The sequence below is a fragment of the Vespa crabro genome, chromosome 1 (genome assembly GCF_910589235.1).
Source record: "Vespa crabro chromosome 1, iyVesCrab1.2, whole genome shotgun sequence".
Classification (NCBI taxonomy): domain Eukaryota; kingdom Metazoa; phylum Arthropoda; class Insecta; order Hymenoptera; family Vespidae; genus Vespa; species Vespa crabro.
The window spans coordinates 7,617,273-7,639,780 of record NC_060955.1 but is presented as its reverse complement, the minus strand read 5'-3'; the positions used below and the strand labels follow the sequence as shown (position 1 = coordinate 7,639,780).

At 28.4% G+C, this 22,508-nt stretch overlaps 1 protein-coding gene across 11 annotated transcripts in view; it reads left to right on the top strand.

Annotated features, from left to right (window-relative positions):
* The window catches only part of LOC124432658 (protein lap4), a 36,000-nt gene that overhangs the window by 5,883 nt on the left and 7,609 nt on the right, over positions 1-22,508 (top strand). For 8 of the 11 annotated variants that reach the window (XR_006944356.1, XM_046981704.1, XM_046981699.1 and 5 more), the window contains 24 exons: positions 9,896-9,974; positions 10,080-10,169; positions 10,244-10,364; positions 10,552-10,844; positions 10,926-11,059; positions 11,158-11,269; positions 11,362-11,528; positions 11,597-11,748; positions 12,289-12,399; positions 12,492-12,710; positions 12,818-13,054; positions 13,209-13,296; positions 13,754-13,918; positions 14,011-14,186; positions 14,273-14,410; positions 14,476-14,628; positions 14,693-14,773; positions 14,911-15,717; positions 16,908-17,015; positions 17,210-17,389; positions 18,162-18,191; positions 18,695-18,853; positions 18,935-19,315; positions 19,393-19,548. Coding sequence is in view for 10 of the 11 variants with exons in the window: in XM_046981704.1 (XP_046837660.1) it covers positions 9,896-9,974; positions 10,080-10,169; positions 10,244-10,364; positions 10,552-10,844; positions 10,926-11,059; positions 11,158-11,269; positions 11,362-11,528; positions 11,597-11,748; positions 12,289-12,399; positions 12,492-12,710; positions 12,818-13,054; positions 13,209-13,296; positions 13,754-13,918; positions 14,011-14,186; positions 14,273-14,410; positions 14,476-14,628; positions 14,693-14,773; positions 14,911-15,717; positions 16,908-17,015; positions 17,210-17,389; positions 18,162-18,191; positions 18,695-18,853; positions 18,935-19,315; positions 19,393-19,548 (4,337 nt within the window). In the remaining variant the exon portion in view is untranslated. The remainder of the gene's footprint in view (positions 1-9,895; positions 9,975-10,079; positions 10,170-10,243; positions 10,365-10,551; positions 10,845-10,925; positions 11,060-11,157; positions 11,270-11,361; positions 11,529-11,596; positions 11,749-12,288; positions 12,400-12,491; positions 12,711-12,817; positions 13,055-13,208; positions 13,297-13,753; positions 13,919-14,010; positions 14,187-14,272; positions 14,411-14,475; positions 14,629-14,692; positions 14,774-14,910; positions 15,718-16,907; positions 17,016-17,209; positions 17,390-18,161; positions 18,192-18,694; positions 18,854-18,934; positions 19,316-19,392; positions 19,549-22,508) is intronic. The other 3 variants (XM_046981701.1, XM_046981706.1, XM_046981700.1) reach the window with 3 other exon arrangements.

Sequence of the window (22,508 nt, the reverse complement as noted above, 5' to 3'; positions counted from 1 at the left end):
TAAACTTTTCATTTAATATTCGCGAGAAAGAAGTAGTCTTATTGAAATACAAGCTTCTTAGTATATACTCTACAAATAAAATTTATAATTACGACAGTTTATATATCTGGTTTAATTAAAATAGATATCGTTCCCTGTTTCAGCTTATGTTACCAAACCTTTAGTCATTTTTTTTTATATTCTTTTATATACGCACACATACACAGTCAAGTCTACTAAACTATTTATAATATATCCTGCAAGTAATATATATTAATTACTACTATTGTATAAAATAATTTATAAAGAGTAGCTTTTATAAAGAGTATTATTTTATAGGATAACATCAAAGAGAAAGATGTAACGGATTAAAGTATTTGGACAGAAAGTAACTGTATGTCTTTTATACCGGATGATGGGAAGCCGGAAGTCAGGCGAAAAATTTACCGACCTATGAATTATTATTATGGGATAGTAACGTGCATTGTAGTATTAATGTGTGTGTGTGTGTGTGTGTGTGTGTGTGTGTGTGTGTGTGTGTGTGTGTGTGTGTGTGTGTGAGAGAGAGAGAGAGAGAGAGAGAGAGAGAGAGAGAGAGAGAGAGAGAGTACGAGCATTGAATGAAAGTAAGATAAAAATACGTTGTTGAAAGAACAGCGAAATGATATAAATTCTTCATAATGACATTCGTGAATAATCATTTCAACGATTTACTATACTATACTACTACTTGAAGTTTAATACAGTTAGCATAATTACTAAGAGACGATGGAGAAATACAGATTTAATTTGAAAAAAATTATTAACAAAAAGTATTGTTAATTTAAAAGTATTAAAAATTATATTTATAATATTACATATATATATATATATATAATATTATAATATATATATATATAAGGATATTGAAAAAGCATATATATATAAAATAAATAAATAAAATATATATTTAGAATTCTTTAGAACTAAAAAAGTTACACTATTTGAAACACTATTACACTATCTGATGATGGAAAAACTTTTTTCTCAATCTCATTTTTTGACAAGATTTCAAAATCATCGGTATTTTTTCAAATAGAACCCTACAATTTTTTTTTTTACAGTTATTGATTCCTCATGCCATTTTGAATAAAAAAGTATCAGGATACAATATCAGAAAATCATTCATTAGTGAGGTATTTTGATAAAACGTTTGGTGATTCACGCAACTGTAATAAACCATATCTTTTTTGGTTGAAATTAAAGAAATATGTTAAAGAAAAAAGAAAGATTGCGCTTGAAAAAAAAATAATGCATATGCATGTGCTCGTTAATTAATTATTTTTCGATATTGTACCCTTATACTCTTTTCATTCAGAATAGCACGAGGAATCAATTTATGCAAAAAGATTTATAGAGTTCCACTTAAAAAAATACCGATGGTCTTAAAATCTTGTAACAAATGATCTTGAGAAAAAATTCTTCTTATCTTTAGGTATCCCTTTTAAAATAGTGTAACTTTATTCCAAAAACTTTCATAAAACCATGAATAATGGAGACATTTAGGTGTTCCAATTTAAAATAATAAAATATATAGAATATGTGTGCTTTTATATCTTTTCCTAAAAGGCTCTCAGGAAATAACTAAGATCTCGCGATGGATAAACTCGAATTAGAGTAAAAATAGAAACAATACAAACGAAAGACTATTCGGTAAGCATTCATGATTTAAAATAGCTTTGAAAAGAATGTCAGGGACTGAAACATTACAGGCTTTGCTTATATTCAAATGCTCTTAGCGGCAGCAACAAATAAATGTGATTTTATATTGGTAAATAAATACGAATACAACTGCGTAACCTGATTTAAGCTTTAGCAAGTGTGCAAAAGACTATATGTACGAAATACATTCGAAGCACACAAGCTTCTTACTATTGTATTTTCATTATATAAATATGAGGAATTTTTAACTTCATTTTAAATTAATTCATTTCAATAGTACGAATTCACTAATTATTGAAAATATTATTTTTATCGTCCATTTTTATTAAATCATATGATATGCTTCGAACTTCAAATAAAACAAATATTTGTTCTAAAATCTCGTTATTACTGTAACGAATTATAGTAATAAAGTAGCGTGCATAAGTTCTTAAAATTAATTCCTCATTAGCACACATAATTATGCAGTAGGTATATGAAAATTATATTGTATAATGATGTGCTTGCTGAACATACAGCAAGCGTAATTCGAATTCTGAATTTGTTGTTTTATATTCTGAAGATTTAATTAATGTGCAATATTTATGATATCGTTAAAAAGGAAAGGTCATAGAGAACACTAAATTCTTTTCCTTTTTATCTTCTAATCATATTATTTAACGAAATGTATATTTTTGTCGAATAGATATATTAATTTTTAATTCAACGGGTATGTAGATAATTACAGACATTAGGCGAGCACTTTTATGAATTGATAACATGCTCTCTCTCTCTCTCTCTCTCTCTCTCTCTCTCTCTCTCTCTCTCTCTCTCCCTCTCCCTCTCCCCCCCTTTATAGCAATATCACTTAATTTTATTTTACGAGATGGATCGAAAACATCTTTTTAGTATTGCATATCGTAAAGTAATTCTTGTTTTCCATGAATATCCATAAATCTAACTGGATTCCTTTGAGAAAATTTCTAAAAAGTTTATTCAAGTGCTGTTCTGAAATTGAAAAAATAAAGGTAAAAGGAAGCACGAGAAAATTATTTTTCCTCGAGGAGAAGGTTCTTCTTACCTTAATCGGCGTTTCTATTACGTTTTTATTACGGCGTTTCTCCTCTAATTTCAAACGGTTGTAATGATTATATCCACGCAATAAGATTGTCAGATGAGTTATAGGGGGGTTGGTACGTTTGTGTTAACGGAAAATCATCAAGGTGTGGTTTTACGTTTATCAGCCGTATGTCTCTAACACTTTTCTAGATAAAGGTCAAGCCAATCGAAAGAAGAACGTAAACGCTTGGCTATTCCTGTTATTTCGTATCATATTTTCTCATCTCTTTACACTCGTTTTCTCTTTCTTTTTTTTTTTAATTTATTTTTCTAATTAACGATTTTTTTAAAACTATTTATTGTAGTATATAATCCGCATTGAAAACTCATAATTAAAAATGTTTCCATCAACCTTCGAGCTAAATAATATCGTTTCGTTGATCTATAGCATAGATCCGGTAAACAAAACAGAACAGGCTGTACGTTTGCTTGATTAATTTCATATCCATAATGAGCATGTAAAGTATACCATGATACTTTTTTTATGCCCCGATATGATTCAAATACAAAACGAAAACGTAAGATTAACAATTATCGCATAAAGTTTTTGTTGATAATACTAGCAGGATGAAAAAATTACGAACACATTTAGATAGAGTTTAAAAGAACGCGGCAATAATAAAATATGCTTGTAATGTTAGCTCTTACTAACATCATTTATTTATCAAATTAATTGCTCCTATAAAGTGCATAGGAAACTGAGCAATTAAAATTCCAATGTGAAGTGAAGGGAAATGAAATGAAAGAGAAAGGGGTGGGGGTGATAAAAAGAGGGAAGATCGATACGATCCTATGCATCTCGCTTATAAAACAATGTATAAAAAAAATTTGTAAAGGCCTCAAACTTGATAAGAGATTTAGAATATATGTGTATGTATATAATAAGATATGTATATAGACATTATTAACATAGTTTTCTTATTTGTATTTCAAGCATCGTGTCATGTAGCTTTCCACGTGTATACGCTCGAGTGTCACGGTCGCATTGAATAATCCTGCTTTCACACAATCTCGCGAGAAGGCATACATGGTTGTTACGTTATCCACGTGCCATCGCGATTACGTATCAAACCGCACACTTACTCATATCGTTTTATCGATGCTCTGTGCTTCTCTCTCTCTCTCTCTTTTCTTTTTTCTCTTTCTCTTTCTCTCTTCCTCGATCGACCTTATTTGAGGAAGAAGAGAGAAAGAGAAAAGCCTACCTAACTCAATCTGCAACACCTAGTGTGCAGAATACACCACTTCTACAACTTTTTTCAAACTATATTCTCGGTCGTTCGTTCGTTCTTTTTTAGTATATTTCATTATTCGTTCGTATCGTAAGAGCAACTTAATTGTTAAACATTTATTTTATATAAATTTTTTTAATGACAGATATGAATAACATTGTTTGGTTGCATTAATATTTGAGACAGTCAATAAAACAAAATTCCTCTTTATAGTAAATATCTGAATTTTATCATGTAAGGCACTTCACACTGTGAGAATATTTTAATTTAAAGAATAATACATGAAAAAAGTAGAAAATGTTTACCTTTATTTTCTTTAAACGTTATGATACACAAGTGCAATAAAAGTATATGTTCGTACACATATATTATATGTATATTGTTACGGAGGGGACGAGTCATAGAGAAGAAAATTTTCGATCTACGTATTTGGCACCGAGTAACTATCTCTCGCAAGTTTACAAATTGCAGATGTCTCTCGAAAAGCATGTAAGAATCCCAACGGGACACATTCTTTTATAACTTGAGAATATCCGGGAAGCAAATGCGTGTGCTGTGCATGCTTTGCGTAACCCAATTGCACAGCCTTATTTGAGTTTCCGTCGATGTTTTCGGTATACGAGTACGCAAGAACGTTTTCATGATAAACTTACGACGATTTCTTTGGAAAACGATATGCCTATGTAGAAATCATCTATATTTGAACATATACATAAATTATGTTCAGGTTTTGATATGGCATATTATTACTCTATTTTAAGTGTTCAAAATAACTATTCATAACAATTAATAAATTGTATTAGCATATTCGTATTTTTTTTTAAATTAATAATATAATTATCATATTATAAATGTCACTTATAATTTTAAAATTTCTTTTAGATTTATTTTGAAAAGAAATATTCCGTAAATAGATATGTATGTGATATCGAATCGTCTTATATATACGTGAGAATTCATTAGTTTTTTCATTTTATTGCATAACCTGCATCGACCACATAACGCGCTAGATTTTACGTAATTTTTTAAACGAACGGACGGACGGATAGACGACGAAAGGATCGTAGAGTATATTACTAGGAAATCGGACAATGTTCGTTTAGTACGCGACGTGACCTCGTGCACATACAAAGCTCCTTTCGTCATAGAAAGAGACATCTTTGATGAAAACGCGAGACACGAACTCCTCTCTTATACGCTTTACTTCTTGGCTTACCTCGCTAATAACTTTCATTACTTAGGATGCCAAGTTAGAGAAACAATCGAATAAGAAAACTGACATTACTGTAACCAAAAGTTCTGAGATATGGCCGAGTTATGCGAAAGAAAGTCTAAAAATTACTGTCTTTAGACTTAAATATGACATTTCTTAGACATTTGGTTAATCCATTTAAAAATTGGTTATTTTATTTTTTTTTGATTATATGTGTGTATATATATAATCACACACATATATCTGTATATTTATATCGATTTAACGTGATTACGTTTCGCGTAATTTTACCCTTTTGCATCTTACTATTGCAACAGGCTGAATAAACCGGTTGGTTCATTAACCGCCAAGAAAAGCAACCATGGTAAATATTAAATTACGTAGACCGGACGAAAATTCAAATCTTGAAAGTCCTCGTAAACACTCGTTTTGCTTGTACCGCAAGGTAGACGATCGTGTGTCCTTGCTATCATCATTACAGAGCGAAGATTTCATTTCTACCGTTACTTAATATATAACTCTGATTCGAGAACCGGACGTATTACCACTAGGATTGAATTTTACGATATAAAGTTGATTTAAAAATCAACATACTTCGACTTTTTCGTTTGTCTCTACATAGTGAACTTTCTTGAAAATATTCGATAATCGTTCATCTAATTGTTTTTATAAATCAAAAATTCTAGATATTTACGCAAACTTTTCTATTGGTTATCCAAGTTTGATGTGATACTTTTGACAAAGTTTATCTATAGACTTTGTTTTTATATCTCTGAGCCATTGTACAAAAAGCCAATGAACATGAACCGTAGTGCTGCTGTGCACACGTAAGAATGACTAGCGCATGATCGCGCGAAAACTCGTCGCGTGAGCTTGTAAAAGATAAGCCGCGACCGCAACAGGTTTGGGTTCAGAAAACTTGTCCCTTGATTAACGCGCCTATGCATTGCATGCTTATTCTGAGAGAGGGGAGGGACTTTGTATAAGATCTATTACTATGTCGTACTATCTTCGCGTGAATCCTTTTTCTAGATTTTTATGAACGTAAACGTTAATGTATCAAAGATTTATTTTATCGATCGGATTCATTACAACTTGACTCCTAATTAAGTATCGTAAACTTGGAGACCTTGATGATCCTATTTTATAGGACACAGGAGGTATGTGTAGTTATATGTATATATACGACTAATGATCGTGTTAAAGCCCATTTGTATTACGTTGGCGATGATTCGATAAGCTTGCTTCGTTATTCCTACAATTATAATTGGCAAAATGACGATTAGTTTCGATTTCCTTGATAATTCTCTCTCTCTCTCACACACACACACACACACACACACATTTATGTTTATATATCCTTTTAGATCCTTCCATATCATACCAGCGAACTTTTTCCTGTTCAATAATGTTTAACCATTTATTATTTCGAATAAAATCTATCACACGTGCATTACTTGATCGAATAATAAATTTAATCTGGATAAAATACCGGATATGCCTTTACGACGAAAACTCTTCTTTTCTCATTGCGTGCAAGAGATAGTAGTTTGCGATACGCAACAGGTACGCTTTCGAAGAACTTGCTAGCTCGATTTAATGCGCATGTGCGTGCAACGAATTCTGGGACAAATGTAGTACATATTACACATCGACCCATAGGATGCCATGCAATCTATATAATATTTTCATCGAGCGATCAGGTCTTCATTTATGTTATACCGATCGTTGCCTAATATTTTTCTTCTGTTAAAAAAATATCCATAAATGAAATTACATTATATTATATGTACTATATTTTGTACGATTGTTTTTAATTGCTCTGAAATGATCTATTATATCATGTATGTACATTTGAAAAGCCTATTTCGTGTGTCCTAATGGAAAATCTTGAATTGCAGTTTAATCATTTATGAAGAAAATTATTCGACAGTGGAGGTTTATTGCACATAAAAAATTTGCAATGATGATAGCAACAGGTTTGACTCCGGAAGATTTACCCTTTTCTCAAATGTCATTTTATACTATCTATGGCTAAGCGTGTAGGTATACTTACACATATACCGTGTAGTGTATATATAAAATTTGCCTATATATATACACATTATATATAATATATATATATCATATTTTGTATATATATTATATATATACATATATATTTGGTAAGAAAGCGAAGTGATCTAGAATTGAATATACAAATGAAATATTTATCGCTTTTAACATATATATTATTTCGAAATATTTGATTTATTACTCTACATGCAAACTCGTTTTCATATATAACTATATATATATGTATGCATACATAAAAGAATTTTGGACTGTTCGCTTCAATAAAGTTATTGCAATGCTTTTATCGTGTTAAATCTGATTTTTTTTCTTCATAAGCTGGACGGGGTATAAAACTAGGACATCCCATATAGTTGTCTGGAGAGAGATGGCTCGGTAGTGAAAATAGCACATATTGCCTTTTAAACTGCCGACTTTTCCAGTGAGTGAGACGTGTGTATGTATGTACAATAAACGATTGTAAAATAGTGTCGAATGTACCCAGCACCGTAAAGCTTTGCAAGATGCGCATCTCGATACAATGATATATTTAAAAAATAAAGATAAAGTAGGTCAAATTTCGTATCTTCAAGAGGAACTAGGACAGCTGATGTAGGTAGTATATCTCGGTAATATGTATTGCGATAAAAAAATAAGGTTAAGATGATTTAACCGAGAGATTTGATATAGATAAAGTATTAAGAGATTCTTTTGTTTCTATGAAAATTATTATGGAAATTATTATATTTCCATTTTTCTTCTTTACGTTCAAATACGATCATTTATTCTTTCAAACGTTTAACATTGAGAAATATTTTTTTATGTAGATATTTAAATTGTCTAAGCTTTCTTTTTTTGTTGAAAATGTTTAAAAAATATATAAATTACTTGTTATTTAGATTATATTCATTCGATTATAATTGGAATATGATTAAAATTGTATCTGCGACCAATAATATTCTTCATCAAAATTTTAAGTCGATTGAATCAATCATATTTTTCCGTCGTAAAGGCGCAAAATCGCGATCGACATAATGGAACGCCTATCGGCGATGGTAGGTCATAATTAAGTGCTCGGTAAATATCACGAAATAGCTACTCGTTTCGAGCAAAGCTGACACGGTAAATACTATAAATAGTTTTAAATATCCACGCCTTTACGATTTATCATAGGGAAGAGAATTTAAAAAGTAGTTAAAACTATGATACAAAATCATAGCATTAGGTACACATTTGCTTTTTTATCTATATAATACAAATTAACTACACCTTTGTATATATAATACAAATTAACCACATTTTGTAATTTTAACATAGAAATTATAATAAGTATTGGCATTAAATAGCTATGATAATCTACAAATACGCAAATATACAAATGAAATAGTCATTAATTTATTTAATAACTCATTAATTTTCAGCATAATTTAATAATCAAAGAGAAAAAGTAGTACTTTGAGCAAATTTTTACGCGCATTTTTGAATTGTTTTAATAATGTCTTTTTTGTAATAAAGAAATGCACAGTCAACAAAAGGGATGGTCATGGGGATACTCCTGGGCGGAATCACGCTCGGTTGTAATTGCTCGACGTTATGCCGCAATATAGTAACACACACTCGTATGCAACAATGCACGAATATAAATACCTCAGTACACATATATATACATTGCGCGGATACAAAAAAGGACGAGTGAGAGAGGGGGAGGGGGAGAGAGAGAGAGAGAGAAATATGCATTCGTCATGCGGCATGTACCTTTCTTTATTTTGCTTAGTCATTATCAAGAAAAAGAAAAATACTTTCACCGTCTACTTACCACGAAAAGCGTGTTTCTATTTTCTTCACAATGAATTTTGCAAATTTCAAAGTAACTACTTATTGTTATCATTCTTTTTTTTTAAATTATTACTTTTACTGTAAACTTTTGAATGTATATACATGTATAGTATGTATATATATGTATGTATGTATCATTGTTTATGTCTAATTACTATATGTAAACTGCAACACAGTAATATTTTTATTCATAATATTTTATTATTTTTAATTCTTTCTATTAAGTTATTCTATTTTGTATAAACATAACATAAATGTGTATGATTGCATCTCATCATTAGTCTATATTAAATGAAAAATGCAATTGCTTGATATTTTTGGTATATTTTATTTTATAATTTATGTACGTGGTATTCTTTATAAATGATGTAATGTTTGTTTTTTTGCGATAAAAAAAAATACATTTTGAATATCAATTCCGAAATTTCTTAACAATAATTATGTTTCACTAAAGAAAATTTATCTATTCACAATTTTGTGATACAGTTGGATTTTCGAAGGTAGAAAATTAAACTTAGCTAGTGTAAATTTCGAAAAATAGCATCGTTCAGTCACCGGGAAAATTGAATTTCACGGTTGCAACGAATCTGGAAAATAAGGATAGATTAGAGAATTTATTTTACACATGAAAGAATATTTAAACTGAAATATGACTTAATATTTTTTACATCCATATTCAAATTCACAATTTATTTAGAGAGAAATAAATTTCTTTTGACATAATATTAAATTGTATCTACGATTAAATTATATACTTAGAGTTTGTTCTCTATTTTTATTTCAGATATACCAGACATTCCTGAAAACATTAAGAACTTACAAGCATTACAAATTGCAGATTTTAGTAGTAACCCTATTCCTAGGTGAGGGAATTATGTGTTATTATATGTATTAATTTATTTTTGTTAATAAATTTCTTGTCACCGATTTTAAATGTATTATTTTAAATATATTTTTATATATTTCAGACTTCCCGCAGGGTTTGTAGAGCTAAGAAATTTAACTATTCTTGGCCTGAATGATATGTCCCTTGCAAAATTACCACCTGATTTTGGAAGGTAAGTTCAAAACATTTTTTATATAATTCACATGTATTCATATTTCTAAATTTTATTTGGTCAATTCTATTTAGCTTGGAAGCATTACAATCATTGGAGTTACGTGAAAATTTACTCAAGGTTTTGCCTGAATCTCTTTCGAAACTGAGTAAACTTGAACGACTAGACCTTGGTGATAATGAACTTGAAGAATTAGTAAGTTTATGTAATCCATTGTTTAATTCAAGTAATTTCTTGATCACAAAAATAATTATAAAAATACTATATTTCCTCTTTATTCTTTGTGTAGAATATTGTCAGTGACAGTTAGATGAATATATATTTAAAAATTTCTCAAATCTTTCATTAGACTGATAAAATAAACTTTTTATGAATGTTATAGCCAGCCCACATAGGAAAATTACCAGCATTACAAGAACTATGGCTGGATCACAACCAATTACAGCACTTACCTCCTGAAATTGGTGAACTAAAAACATTGGCGTGTTTAGATGTTTCTGAAAACCGTTTAGAGGATCTTCCTGAAGAAATAAGTGGTTTAGAATCTTTAACAGATTTACATTTATCACAAAATGTTATTGAAAAGTTACCAGATGGAATTGGTGATCTGAAAAAGTTAACTATTCTGAAAGTTGATCAAAATAGGCTATCTACGCTTAATCCAAATATAGGAAGGTAAAGTTGATTACATTATTTCTATCAAATTATTTAAGAGCTAGAATTTTATATATGTCAAAAGAAAATTATTTGTTTCAGATGCGAGAATTTGCAAGAATTAATTCTGACAGAAAATTTTCTTTTAGAATTACCTGCATCTGTAGGAAATCTTCTTAATTTAAATAATCTGAATGTGGATAGAAACAGTCTACAAACTTTGCCCACAGAAATTGGTAAGGTCACAACACCTTTTTTGCCTCATTTTTGTCATTTTCTCATTTATATTATTAAATTATTGTTTATTATATATCAAAATTTGTTCTTATTGCAGGAAATTTAAAACAATTAGGTGTGCTTTCTTTAAGAAATAACAAATTGAAGTTCCTTCCAATAGAAGTCGGCCAGTGTTTATCTCTACATGTTCTGGATGTATCTGGAAACAGGTGCAATTATCTTTATACTTTATCATATATCTTATATTTATTAACATATATCATTCTTGTAACATTAAATATGTCTTATTTTATATATATAGGTTACAATACTTGCCATATTCTTTAATAACTCTCAACCTAAAAGCAGTCTGGTTGAGTGAAAATCAAGCACAACCTATGTTAACCTTCCAAAATGATGTTGATGAAGAAACTGGAGAAAAAGTACTTACATGTTTTCTTCTGCCCCAATTGGAGTATCATCCTGATGGTTCGTATTTTTTTGCGTTTATATTCTTATTAACATATTTATGAACTAATATAAAACTGTGAATATAGATTCTGGAAGATTAGGTACGTTGGTTGGAATAAGAACTACTGTTCAAGGAGACATACCTGAGCTTAGTGATGATGAAGGATGGCAGGAACGGGAAGCATCTAGAACACATTCGGTAAAATTCACAGATGAACCACCTGAAGCAGATAAGGAGGTGAGCAGTTCGCAACTGGCAAGGTTTCCTTCTTTTTTCACCCGTCTTTTTCTATACTTACTTAGACAACTTACTTGCATGAAACGAGCTAACTCTTATACATCGTTAAATTAATAATCAAAATATTTTTATTAATACAACAATAGATTTATTTAATGATATTTCTCTACTATGTTAATATTTTAAAAATATCGCTACCAATATATTGCAATTTAAAGATATTTGTTAACTATATGGATATAATAATTTTTATTATATATTATTTAATAGATTAACAAATTTTTTTATTTATGATTACTTATGATGCGATAAATATATTGTTTTAATATATTATAGAAACTTATACGTAATGTAACATAATATTTGTGTAATAAAATCAGATATGTGAAAACAATTAGATTAACAATCTAATTTCTTTTTTATATTTACCAATTTCACTTTTATATAAATATTACACATCTATTTATGTATTAAATATTATCTTAGATATAATATTTTAATGTAATAATATCATTCATCATACTAATATTTTTATTTCAGACACCATTTGTTCGACAAAATACACCACATCCGAAAGAACTAAAAGCAAAGGCTCATAAATTGTTTAGTAAAGGAAGAAATGACAGTAGATCTGGTTCTACTGATGAACAGGTAATTGTTTAACCTTTTGAAATTTATTAAAAAAAGGATAGATTTATTTCTACAATTTATTCTTTTTAATGAAATTTATTATTCATTTTTAGGATGTTTCCCAAACATTTGGTTTAGATAAAACTGAATCAGAAACATCAATCAAACCCAATGAAGAAGTACAAAATATAATAGAACAAGATCAATTTTCAGAACATGAAGTTTCTAGAGGCGAACAAAAAGAATTGGAAACATTACCTGATAGTACAGATACTCAAACTAACAATGAAACTGCTGCCTTTTCTTCACAGGGTGCTACAGAACCAACTGTTGTAAGAAAATCAATATGTGATATAGTTTTATTTATAATAATACAATTTACATTAAAATCGTTAAAAATGTTGATAAAGAAATAAAAACATAGAATATTTATTTACAGAATACAGGTTCTGATGGAACTATATCAGATTTAAAAGGTAAGGATGATGATGAATCTGAAACTGAAGATATGCAAAGGCATGTCGAGTTTTCTGTTATAGAAGACACAGATTATGAAGGATCTGGTGAAACAAGTAAACCAAATAGACTTCATCGTCGGGACACACCACATCATTTAAAAAATAAACGTATTCATACAGCAATTGACAAAGAAAAAGTAGCTTCACTTATTGCACAGGTAACTTTCTCTTTTTTCTTTCTTTTTGATTTATAACAAAACAAGTTTATTAGAATTAGACAATATAGACATTAATTTTCCTGCGACTGTGTGTGCGTGCGTGCGTGCGCGCGCACGCGTACACAACAATAAATGTTATTTTATATTTTTTTAGGCATTAATGAAAAAATCTGATGAGACTCCTACAACTATTGTTCCTGAACAAGCAGAATCCTCAGAAAATATAGATGTACATAGCCAAGGTAATACATATATAATAAGATATATATTATATATAATGATAATATATTTTTACATAAAAATAAATTGTTAAATATAAAAGTTTAATAGATTCATATAAGATCTATAAAATTACTTAAAGAATCTAGGGAGAAAGTAGAAGATAAGAGATGGTTTCTATAGTGATTATCTTATCTATTAGTCATATATCAGTATATTGTAAGATGGTGAATGTGTAAAGAGTGTGTTAAAAAGTATTATATACTAAATATTTTTGATAAACTAGTTTAAAAAAAAAAAAAAAAAAAAAAAAAAAAAAATTCGTAAGAAATTACTTTTTATTGAATTTAATCATATCATGCCTAAAAAATATCGATGTTTTGTTAGAAATAAAAAGAAATTAGGTAATATAATTCATAAAACAAAAGATAACATTTGTTATAATAAATTACAAATAACACTATATAATGTACTTGTTAGGTGCAACATCGGATGTAGAACCAACGTTAGAAGTAAGGGAAGAACAATATGAGATTCATATTGAACGAACGACAGGTGGACTTGGTTTGTCTATAGCAGGAGGGATTGGATCAACCCCATTTAAGGGTGACGATGAAGGCATTTTCATATCCAGAGTTACAGAAGGTAGAAAATATATTTTATAAATCCAGTATTTAAAAATTATGTAATTAAATAAATGTATCTGATAAAAACATTTAAAGCATAATGTTCTTTAGGTGGACCTGCTGATTTAGCTGGTCTAAGAGTAGGGGATAAAGTAATATCTGTTAATGGAGTTTCAGTAGTAAATGTAGATCATTATGATGCCGTTGAAGTTCTCAAAGCGTGTGGACGTGTATTGATACTAGTTGTATTAAGAGAAGTAACAAGAATAGTGCAATCGTATGAGCAGGTCTGATATTTTATAAGATTCTTTCTTTTTTCAAACTTCTTTCTTTTTCTAATAATATTTCATCTAATTCTAATAATATTTCATAGAATTCAATGAGAAAGGACTCATTGTGCTCTAGTTTGAGCACAAGTAGAGCACCAAGCGCAACATCTTATGTATCATCTACAGCTTTATCACATAATTTAGAAAATGGTGATACTTGTAATACACTTGAAGCTGGGAAGGTAAATTCTTATATATGTTCGATTTTATTTTATTATAATTTATAATTATGTTGGACTTTGTTCAGGTAAAGAGGCTTCCTGAACCATTACCTACAAAAGTAGGTAGTGAACCTATGGTGTCTGTTCTTATACATACAACATTAATACGGGACCAAAATGGACTAGGATTTAGTATTGCCGGTGGTGAAGGTTCACCACCAGTTAAAGACAATAGTGATGTAAGTGAATAATAAAACATAAATTAAATATTTCAATAGGATAATATAAACACTGAAATTTTAGGCTATATATATTTCGAGGATAACTGATGGTGGAGTTGCACAAAAAGATGGCAAGTTATTAGTTGGAGATAAAGTAATATCTGTAAGTTTATTTTTTTTTCTTTTTGGATATATTTTTGATATCTACATATTTATGGCTGTAACAGTTGATCCATTTTTTGACAACAAAATATATTAACAACTTATTGTTCAACATAAACCATTATAATTTATCTTCAGATTAATGGTGTTGAAATGAGAGGAGCCAAACATGAACAAGCAGTAGCTTTACTTACGGGCTTAGAAAGATTTGTTCGACTCGTTGTTGAACGTGAAATGCCACTTTCTCAAGCAAATCCAGCTACAATAGTAACTCCATCTGAGAAATCGCCTCGCGTTATTGGTGCACCTAGACCATATACAGGTTTATATAATGCTAATAGCTATATGGCAAATAGACCAGCTTACGCTGGTTATCGTCGTTCTATGGATGCTGAGAAAACTTTATCTCCAAGTCCTACTTCAAAAACACCACCACCAATAAAATCAGACATGGTGAATGCAGCACCAAAAATGAATGGCATTGGTGATCCAGGAAATAACGTTAAAAGCGTTCCTTCTATGCCGCTTAGTCCAACAAATAGTCAAATTTATCCACAACCTGCTCCAAGACACAGTGTAACGCAGTCAACGGCAGCACCAACTACTAATACTAATTCTACACCTACGTCTTCAACGGAACCTAGACCAACATCCCCGTTGGAAGATATACAGGTACCGAAGCCAATCACCAACGAGGAATTTCAGGCCATGATTCCTGCCCATTTCCTTCGACCTCCAACATCCTCACCTTCGCCAGATTCCCATCAAGGTCCTATTGTGACAGTGACAATCAAGCAACCTGACAATCTACCCGGAGATGTTAACTTTCCTCCAGCTCCTACGACAATTGGTAAAGTTACTGAAACCATCACAAAGAGTACACTCACAGAGACCGTCGTTACTAGAGTGACTGATAATCAACTGGTGCAGCCAGTTATTATTGAGGTATGTGCCTAGGTAGCTGCATGTCATACATTACATTTCTAATGTTACGTTTAATTTAATATTACATTAATAGCATTTTTTTCTTTTTATATAGTTTTTGGGTTTATCATCCTTTGGATTATATATTTTATGTATGAATATCGTATTTTTTCATCCAATATGTTAATTTATTTATTTCACTATATCTTACTTCATACAATAAGCATTTACATACTAGATAATCCATAATATAATTTCCTAATGACTTTATTATACCTCTTTTTAAAGCCATGTCCATTTTATATTTTTTGCAGCATCAAATTTTGATTGTAGTTGAATGTGTAATTTTATTTATTAAGGATAAAATATGTCTGAATGTTTGCTTATATTATCTGTTTTTTTTTAACTTGTTTCCATGCTTTGAAGGTAATTAAGAATACAAATTTTAAAGTAAATTGAATGAAAATGAATTTCTATAATAATCTAATTTGCATGATAATTATGTATATCTAAAAAAATAATAATAATTACGTATGTCGATATTATAGTTCAATTATAAAATTACATTTATATTAAATTTCTAATTTTTATATAATTATCATATTCAAGATATGAAGAATTTTTGCATGCTTAAAATATTCATATATACAATATTATTTAGTTCGAAATACGAATGCAATGCTGAATGCTCGCATATTATTATGTCTTTTATATAACTTAAAAAATGTTTTGAATAATTGTATCAAAAAATTAGTTGGGTTTTAAGTTGGTTATATGGGCAATTTATCTGCTTCTTTAATTTATTCATACTGAGTACTTACCCTCAGACATGGAAACAGGTAAGTAAAATAAATTATTTGAAAATTTTTCTCATTATGCTTGCTAAAAAAAATGTGTGTACAAGTTGGATTCTTCGCAGTTTTGTCTATAAAATCCAAATTTCTTATATTGGCCATTTTTACATAGTTAGAAACATAAAACATTCATATATAAATAGAGATGTACTTTTTGTTTTTAAATATTTATCTTACTCCTACATTCAGTTAATTATTAATATTAATAAAATGTTTAAATTATTATATATATTGTGCTTATTTGTATATGAATATAAAAACAAATACAATATTCTATGTATTTGTAAAAATAAAAAAGAAATAAAACATATATTAAGCTTTGTTAAAATTCTTAATTATAAAGTAATAAATGTTTAGGATGTCGTGTTGGTGAAAGAAGGATCACTTGGATTCAGTATAATAGGAGGAACTGATCATTCCTGTACTCCATTTGGTGCAAAGGAACCTGGAATTTTTATATCTCACGTAAATATTCATATTATATAATTATAATTATAAATATAAAAATGTATATTTTATTTGATGTACTTACAATTACTGAGAAGTATTGTTACAAGAACATAACATATGTACATGCATATATATATATATATATATATATATATATATATATATATATATATATATATAATATTATATGTATATGTATATAATATTAGGTTGTACCTGGTGGTATAGCAGCAAAATCTGGTAAGCTTAGAATGGGTGATAGAATACTGAAGGTAAACGGGACTGATGTAACAAAAGCAACTCATCAGGAAGCTGTAATGGAACTTTTACGACCTGGAGATCAAATTGTACTTACTGTACAGCATGATCCTCTTCCAGAAAGTTATCAGGTAAGAAATAATTCAATTTTAGATATACAGTGCTTACATATATGATTGGCGATTTTTCATATTATATTAGTTTATTTAATTAACAATATAATGAAAAAATTTGATATAAAAATACAAATACTTGTATTTTTATATTATATGTTATTATATATTTAAATGATAAAAATGTATATGTAAATATTACTAAATAGATCATCTTCTTAAATAATCTTTATATATAATTCGTAATTGTAAATTTTACACAATTAATAAGTTATAAATCTATTCATATATATTTTTAATAGTATTACAAGATTTTTTTGTTTTCTTTTTTTTTATTAATATCTTTTAAAAGAAGCTTACCGCTACCTTTCCATTTTTCATAGAGGTGAAACACGCTTTCCAAATATGCTTGGATTGAGTATTTAAATTTATATCACAGTTATATTTATTTTTTATAAATCTAATTTTTCTTATTTTATAAAATTGAAAAGAGAAACACTATATCTGATGTATTCTTATATATACCGGATACTTATTGTTTTTTTATTGTTGTAAAAAATATGTTTTTCTGCAGTAATTGTAACATTGCGCTTGTATGTCACATACATACATAATACATGTGTATTATACAGATGATCTTCGATTTTATTTAGCGATTTTATTTTTTTTTCTTTTTTTTTTCTTTTATTATGCTTGTGCTAATAAATGCCTGTAAATTGCAATGAATGGCACTCGATAGTTTACCTATTTTCCTTACTTAATGCAATTTTTTTATAATTTGTCCTACAAGCTGGTCGAAATAGAGTACATCCCTGTGACAGTAAGTACTCAATGCATTTGACCTGTTATTTTGATTTTAAATATTTTGCTTCCTCCTACACCAAGGCTGTAAACAAGCTCAGCACTGATTCACAGATGATTGCTTATGTCTAGGCAAAACTTTTTTAGAGAATCATAGTGTTCTTTTTAAATGCTTCCTATGCTTTATATCATTTGTGCAATTATAAATTTACTAAATATTTATATTTCATAAAAGTATAAAAAATTGCTTAAAGTCATAAAAAACGAAGTAATAAAAACCACAAATTTACATATATATGGTGCAATATTTCTGTCTAAAAAATTGTTAAAATAAATTATAACGAAGTATAAAAACCACAAATTTACATATATATGGTATAATATTTCTGTCTAAAAAATTGTTTAAAATATTTAATAAAATAATTATTTATATAATATATTATATAAAATATATTACAAATAAATAAGATATTAAGAAATACATCTGTCAAAAATAAATAATAATGTATTGTTACTTTTTAGGAATTAGTAATTATAAAAGAACCAGGAGAAAAGTTGGGAATGCATATTAAAGGAGGACTTAGAGGTCAAAAAGGCAACCCCCTTGATCATACAGATGAAGGAGTTTTTATATCTAAAATTAATTCAGGTGGAGCAGCTAAAAGAGATGGAAGATTAAAGGTAAATCAGTTAAAGTTTAATAAAAGTTGTACTTCTCAGATATTTTATTATTTATATATTAAAAATACATTATTTGGACAGGTCGGCATGAGGTTACTAGAAGTAAATGGAACATCGTTATTGGGTGCAACTCATCAAGAAGCTGTAAACATTCTCCGGTGCTCAGGAAATACAATCACTTTGGTGGTTTGTAAAGGTTATGACAAAAATGAAGTTGAGTCAGTATTACCTTTATCTGATGGCAGAGATTCTAAAGAATCAAGAGTTTCACGAGAGTTTAAAGATCCACCTACAGATGACATCAAATCATTATCGCAAAGTATATCTAGCTTAGATCGTGATGATGAAGAAGCTGCAACACTTAGACAAGAACAGGAAATGAAAGCCGAGCTTGTAGCATGGGAACAAGAAGAGAGGGAGCGAGCTTTAATTGAACAAAGGGAAAAATCTACTCCTGAGAAAGTAAGTTACACTCCATTAATATCTATTTAAAGTACTTTTCAAAACGTATGTTTAAAAATAATCATTTTATGTTAAAGGTTCTAGATGTAGTGAGAGCAGCAGAATCTCTAGTACATAAATCAAATAGTCCAGTTGATATGGTCGTACCACCGAAGTCCCCAAGTGGTACAAAGGATCTCAAGACTACCACGATCGTGATGAGTAAACATACATTAGCTCCACAGAATCCAACAGTAAGTATTTCATTTATAATATCTCATTTCATTTATTGTGAATACATGAATTGAACTTTGCAATGCATGCAAAATTTAGTAGACATATCTCTAAAAATAGTTGTTTATTTATATTTATTGTATCATAATAAATAGCAGCATGTCTAATTGTATTAATTAATTAATAATTAGGAAGTATAAATTATTCTAATTATATTAATCATAGATGTATGTTCATGTACTTTATAATATGGTAGAACGTATCCCTTTTCCTTTGATGATTTCAAAGAATATTTCTCATTTTTATATGATATATTCCTCTTATTGAAATATTATTAATTATACGAGTGTAGAATATATATATTATATAAATTATAAACTAAAATTACCAATTTTTTTATGACTAGATATAAGAAAAAAATCTTTGACAAAATCTACAGACACATTTTTCTTAAAATATGTCTGCATAGGGACCAAAATCTACTCATATATCTACCTCATTAATAAAGTATTTTTGTCTAATATATCATTATTAAATTATATAATGATATAACAGCATATTCATGAGAAAGAAAGTAAATCTCAAAATATTCTGCATTTGTAATAAAAATAGGGCTTACATCGGGAAAATGAGAAAGATGTATACTAATACGAATGATGGATAACATGCGATACTAAAATATGTCAAGCACTAAAGAATATCATAATCAAATCTTTTTTAGGCTTTTCAATAATCTATACAATATTCATAGATCTTTTTATTTTTAATTAGTAATATTTTTTGTTTATTGCCTTATTTTTTCTTTTTTTATTGTTATTATTTTCTTGTTTTTAATTTAAATATGTAAATGTACATATCCATACACATACACACACAAAACAAAATTTTTATGTTATTTAAAAATTACAAAAAAAAGTACAAAGATTTAAACAACATTTTGAAAAAGTATTTACCTATCATTTATGACTGTTGAACTGCTTTGGATTTAAAATATTAAATAATCTTTTATAAAATAAAATATTCTGCTACATTTTTTATACTATTCTTTATACATTTTAATCATATGGCTATATTAGTCCAAATAAAATGAAATTAAATAATATTTATATTGATCTATAGTGCATTATGAAAACAGATATGTAGAAATACTATAAGCACTTTTAATGATCAACTATATGCATCGTGAAAAATCACATTTATTATACTATATATATCATCTTATATAAGATGATATACATGTTTCAATACAAATTTGTATAATATAATTATCCATGTGCACATTTACAATAACCAAATCTTCATCCTTTTTATAATACATTATAACACACACTGTTGTTGGATAATAATTTTGTTAGAATGATGATAGCATTCGATCAGCATACTAACAATTGAAAATTGTAAATTATTCATAAATGAAAAGTTTCAAAGTTTGTTAATAAAAAATATTATATCAAGAACAAATACTTTAACAAAAACCTTACAATTGTAAAATCTATAAATCCTTACTATTGTATATTCATTCTAATTTCATTACTTTTACATGGCGCATGAGTTGTACGTTTGTCAGTGTTTTTAGCGTCGCATGCTCTCCTGAGCGCCAAAACAAGACATATTTAACGTGTTTACAGACAGTGGAAGGTGATAGTGCTACTTTGGCTGCCCTCTAACAGGAGTGAGTCGTTCGACCCTCTACTCATTTTCCCTGTGTCTACGTCCATACCTCTGATTCCACAGGATTGTGCCATAATATAAATAATTCTAAGCAAATTCATGATATAAATTCATTATTCATTGTTTATTGCGTTTCCGTGTATATCATTGTTATACAATTTAACTATTGTTATTGCATTTTTTAATAATACTGCCATTATAACATTAGGAGCATTATCGAGAATCTAACTAATGGATGAATTCATTCTGTAATTGGTTTGTTGCTTTGATTATGTCAAGAGATTAAGATTTTTCTAACACTATAAAAGTGTGATATCTTCCTAAACTAAAGATTCTCATGTATATATTGGTCATCTCTTTGTTTATAGGTATCGGTTATAATGAGAAAAATATTTCTGTGATAGGTAGGCAAAAGTTAAAGCGCAGAGTGTTTCTCACTATTTTAATCAGATATTTTCTAGCAACATTTATACACTGATTCTGAGGCTTATTTCCAATTAACTTTGAAATATTAGGTACATATGGGTAGTGAATAGAATTTTATGGACTGACTTAGAGTTTGTGATGCTTCTGGGCTACAAAATTAAATATTCAGAAAGGTAAAAAGTTGTGATATATGAATTGGCAATTGAATTACTGAGAGTCAGTGTTCTATTAACAGAAGTAATCCATATCTCACATTATAGAATTTTATGTATCATGAACAGAAGTGATATTTTCTGAGAATTCCTTGTTAATGGTGACTATTATATGTCCAGAATGTGAACATTTATCATACAGGACATATTTAACTTTTTTCTTAAAAACATTACACATATTTATAAAATGATCAACTAAATATGTACAGTGCAAAATATCGCACAAGTCTATATTTACAATAACACTGAGAAACTGTGATTATATATATATATAATCACATGTTACGGATATTATGCTTAATATACAGAAGTGACATTTTTATATCATTAGTAATGTAATTTAAAAATATGAAACATTTAACATTTCAATTTGATTATTTGATATCATATTTACTATCACGGAAAAAATAAGGCAAATTAGTACAATTTCTTTCTCACAAATGTATTAATTTAACTTATTATCTCATTAAATGGTAAATAGAAATTTTATTAAATCATTAATTCATAGAAATTTTTATAATTTTTGACAATTTGAACATTATTCATCATAATTTACTATAAAAAGTCTTATTTTTTATACTATAGATATTATCTTATAGTCACTAGAAAAAATAAATAGTGTTCCATCATTAGGCAGATATTGTATCCATAAATAGCAATTTACAATTACA